This window comes from Pipistrellus kuhlii, unplaced genomic scaffold (genome assembly GCF_014108245.1).
Source record: "Pipistrellus kuhlii isolate mPipKuh1 unplaced genomic scaffold, mPipKuh1.p scaffold_m20_p_151, whole genome shotgun sequence".
In the NCBI taxonomy this organism is placed as follows: domain Eukaryota; kingdom Metazoa; phylum Chordata; class Mammalia; order Chiroptera; family Vespertilionidae; genus Pipistrellus; species Pipistrellus kuhlii.
The window spans coordinates 36188-40483 of NW_023425462.1; the positions used below are offsets into that span (position 1 = coordinate 36188).

At 53.4% G+C, this 4296-nt stretch overlaps 1 protein-coding gene across 2 annotated transcripts; it reads right to left on the reverse strand.

Moving 5' to 3' along the window:
- Window positions 1-239: 239 nt before the first annotated feature.
- LOC118719688 (TERF1-interacting nuclear factor 2) lies at window positions 240-2875 on the reverse strand. Of its 2 annotated transcripts, XM_045582239.1 has the most exons (9): window positions 2330-2872; window positions 2075-2182; window positions 1892-1993; window positions 1705-1812; window positions 1526-1622; window positions 1188-1411; window positions 953-1100; window positions 635-726; window positions 240-515 (listed from the first exon to the last, which is right to left on the reverse strand). In XM_045582239.1, exons 1-9 carry the CDS (start codon window positions 2519-2521, stop codon window positions 498-500), a joined length of 1089 nt encoding a protein of 362 aa, XP_045438195.1. In that variant the 5' UTR covers window positions 2522-2872; the 3' UTR covers window positions 240-497. The 2 variants fall into 2 exon arrangements, 1 of the variants encoding a protein (XP_045438195.1); XR_006741763.1 differs by lacking the exon at window positions 1526-1622 and having other exon boundaries at window positions 490-515; window positions 951-1105; window positions 2330-2875.
- Window positions 2876-4296: the final 1421 nt, after the last annotated feature.

Sequence of the window (4296 nt, forward strand, 5' to 3'; positions counted from 1 at the left end):
ATTTAGAGTATAGATTCTGACAACACGACATACACATATTTTCAAAATAGCGAAGGGAAATTTCTCAACCAGGTTCTCAGCCCTGGTAATTTTTCTGATACACCTGAACACTTTCCAGGGGAAGTAAAGGGCAAAGGGATTCTTTTAGCCTTGGAGAGTCCAGTCATGTTTCTAAGGAATGACTTACCCTGACCTTATATATAGCAGCCTTCATTCCCCTCCCTCATACCAACACAGTGTTTTAACAAATACAAAGTTTAATGATCAAGCACCACAAAGTAATTTGGGACATGGAGTCAAGCAGACCAAGAATGGGTTTCCACTTTATCCTCACTACATGGCCTGCAGAAGTGAGGAGACAGGAGACAGGCAGGATGAGATGGCATTTTGGTCCGATCAGAGGATCTATATGGTCATGGGAAGGGGCAAACTCAGCACTTGGATAACAGGGGAGGTATTCACAGAAGGTGGGAAATAGGGTGTCAAACGTTGTCTTCTCAGTTTCCCAGAGGTTCCTGCAGAGAAGCGAGCAAGGAGATCCTGTCATCCTTAACATCCCGAGCCCTCTATAGTCAGGGTTTCTGTGTTGTTCTGCCCCATCTCCTTCTTTCCCCAGCTTTCTGTTGCTCCCTACCATTCCTCCACGCTGGCCATTTTCTTCCTCCTCAGAGTCCAAAACCAAGTCCCCTATGGTCATGACAGGGCTGCACAGAGATGGAGGACACACTGCAAGAAGGAAACCAGAATCAAAGTTTTCTTCTAGATGAACACAGGCGCTCAGGAGTCCTAAGAGAGGAGGTTGCCTGATCGAGTCCTGACTAAGTATACCACCTCAGGGGCCCCCTGGGCAGTCCCAGCAACTCCTGAGTGGGAACCAGCCAAGAAGATAGGATGAAGGGAAAGCAGGCAAGGACTGTCTGCCAGAAGGCAGAAGCAACTGTTCCACTCACCCCTTCTGCTCCGAGGCGGACACGGCACCTGGGTTCTCCTTCACAGTCCTTCCACCCAGGGTCTGGGAAAGACTCCTTGACTTCCCAGTGGAGGCTGCTTTCGTGCCCCCACCACCTGCTGGAACTGCTATGCGTGTCCCTTGTTCTTTCCTGTTCTGGGTTGACAGATGACCTGGGTGGGTGAACTCAGATTCCGAAAGTGGAATAGCATGACTGTGGAGGGCTCCTATGGCCTACCCTCCTGGATGCCCACTGGGCCTGGGTTCTTCGTTGGCCCAGAGGGGCCAGGTTGAAGTGGTGGCCAGCCAGAGGTTCTGGTTGCTTTGTTGAGACTGGTCCTGGAGGAAGGTGTGGGCCAGGGTTGCTTTGTGGCACAGGTTGACGGAGTGCTGGTCTTGGCTGCTGAGTAGGACTGGGCTCCATGGGCTCTGACATGTTCACTGAATGAGTAACAGAGCACTCTAAAAAAGAAAAGAATGTTCCATGTAATCCTTCCAATGGGCTGGCTGTCTCAAAAGATATCAGGCTACATATTCCACCCACAAATTCCTAATTTTTTCAAGTGGTCCTGGTACCTGGAAGTGGCCATCCCATGTCCACACTATATTGGCTCAAAGCAAAGGAAGTCGTGATAGACATCCCAGGCTGCATCCGGCTCAGCACATCCTGAAGCTGTGGGCAAGGAGAGAGCATGGAGACCACAGTCCGTGATCCGACCACCCACTCTCTGCCCTGTCTTTTGCCCCAGGAAAACCTGCTGTGTCTGGGGGGTAGGCAGTGCTTTTTCCAGCCGACACAAATATTCAAAGAACAGCTTTTCCATAGCAGCCAGGAAGGGCTCCCCGTACTCTTGTTCAAGCTCCTGCAGACAGAAAAAAGCTGGTCATAAAAGGACTAGAAAAGAAAGCCACATCACAGAATCCACAATCAGCTAGTCTTACCAGCAACTTCCAATCCAAATCTTCAGGGGCCTGTGCCAGCAGCTTCACCTGCTGGTGAAAGGCTTCCTGTGCCTCGGAGATGATCTTCAGATCATGCTCTGTCTGTTGAAGGTAAAGAAGATAGACTAATTAGGGGGACCAAGGACTAACTTGTGGGTGGGGACCGTTCCAGGGATTACTCACCGCTTTGGGGTCCCGCACGACAGCAGGTCCAGACAGTGGAAAGTGGAGATACAAGGCATTCAGAACGTGGGCCCAACGCCGGCCCTGGAGGATCAGCTCCACCACCACCTGGGAAGGCGACTGAGCTCAGAAACCCCACTCCGGATCAGGCTTCCCTTTTGCAGCCGCTCCCACCCCACAAGCGGCCAGTCCTCGCCGATCCTTGCACCCCGCCCCTTCCCCGAGGCGCGTTCCCGGTCCCAGTGGCTCCAGCACCTTGGCCTTCAGGCCAATACACAGGCGCTCGTGGTGGCGGTAGCGAACCAAGCCGGGAGCAGCAGCGCGCAGGGCCCGCAGGAACTCCAACACTCGCGGGAAGGACTCCACGTGGCGTCCGCGCACGGCCCTCCAGCTGGCAGCCGCAGCCAAGCGCAGGCCGGCCACGGCGGCCCCCGGGGACTCAGCCATGGCGGGCGCTCCGCCGCGGGGGCGGGACTTCGGTTCCTTCCTGCGAGAGGCGTTCTGAACCCGCCCAGGGGCGGGACTAACTGTGGACCACAAAGGCTGGGCGGGGCTTCCGGAAGACCGCAGAGGCTCGGCGTTTCGGCGGACGCCGTCTGCTTCGCGATCCTCAGCGCACTTCTCTAGGCCGCTAGAACTTTGTAGGTTTTCTCCAGTTTGGGCCGGAGCCCAGGTGAAGAACCTAGCGGCTCCGATGGTATCAGGATGCTCGCTCTGCCGTAAACGGCGCCATAGTCTCGAACCCGAGGGACACAGCGCTTCCGGCCTCGCCACCAGTTTTTCTTCCCCCGGAAAAGGCGATCATGGAAAGTCAATGGGTCCCCCCGGAGGCGGGAGCACGTGAGCGCGCGTCAAGAAGCCCCGCCCCGGCGGCCGGCATCTCCCGGAACTGAATACAGACTCAAAAATGGCCGCCTCCAGGCCACTGGTTGCCTCAGTGATTGCGGGCCCCAGGGTACTGGCTGCATCAATAATGCTAGCCTCCAAGGCATCGGCTGCCTCCAAACTGACGGCCTACAGGTTACTGGGTGCCTCATTAAGACCGTCCTGTTTGGTACTGGCCGTTTTCGTCAGCGGCGGCTTCCCCTGTACGGACCACCTCAATGGCGGCTCCCATGTTACGGCATGCCCCCAAAATGGCGGTCTCTCGCGAAGACGCTGAGTCTCGCGACACTCCGACACCTCGCTATACGGACTAGCTGCCTCAACAATGGCGGCCCCCTAGGTACTGACGGCAGCCTCTAGGTTACGGACAGACATCGTGAACGTACAAGCTTCCTGATGTCAGTGCAGAAGCGAAGGCTCCCTTTGCAGGGCTGGGGCGGGAAGGGGTGCACAACCCAGACCGTGGCTTCAGTCCAATCACAAGTAAATAAAAATTATTGCCGCCCAGGACAGCCTCGATGATTTTTTGTTTTGTTTCTGGGTAGAAGTTTTCGTCGTGTTCACAGGGCAATAGCTGGGATTCCAGCACCACGGACAGAAGCACAAGGTGTTATGCCTTGAATGGCCACAAGATGGTAGCAGAGGATCATATTTGCACAAGAATTGGCTGACGGGAATCCTTTTGAGGTTTGTGTAGTAAGTACAGGGCACATCCCCAGCAGGTTTGCAGGAGGCAGCTGACCGATGTTTCTCCCTCATCGATGTTTCTAACTCTATCCCTGTCACTTATCTTTAAAGAATAAATAATATATATTTTTAAATATTTTCTCTTTGAATTTGGGTCTCTAATTACACCTTCTATTCTGTTCCATTAATTTCTCTATTGTGCCCTAACAGTGTAGCTCAGTGGTTGAGCATCAATCAACCTATAACTAGGAGGTTCAATTAACATCTTAGAGCAATTGTGTTTTCCATAAATGTTTACTACCTTTGGTTTGGGTGCTACAATGCAGGAATCAGAGCTAGGTCATCATCACAGTCATTTCTTCATGAGATTGTAGCCTTTCACTATGGGCTGAGGACAGACAATGCCTACATCAGAATGCGGGTCAGTCCCCAGGTTGGCAGTTCACTTCAAGAAAACACTTCCCGGCATTTCCAGCAACTCGTGTCTGGGTCCTAGAGACGGTGTTCTGTGTCCACAGACAGAGATAACTTGCTCCTTATCTCAGGCCGTGGTGGCCGAGACTCAAGACTCCAAGGGCCCAGATAAGCAGACAAAGTGCCTTGTCTGAGCCCAAACACACAGGTGGTCACAGCACATGAAGGAAAACAAG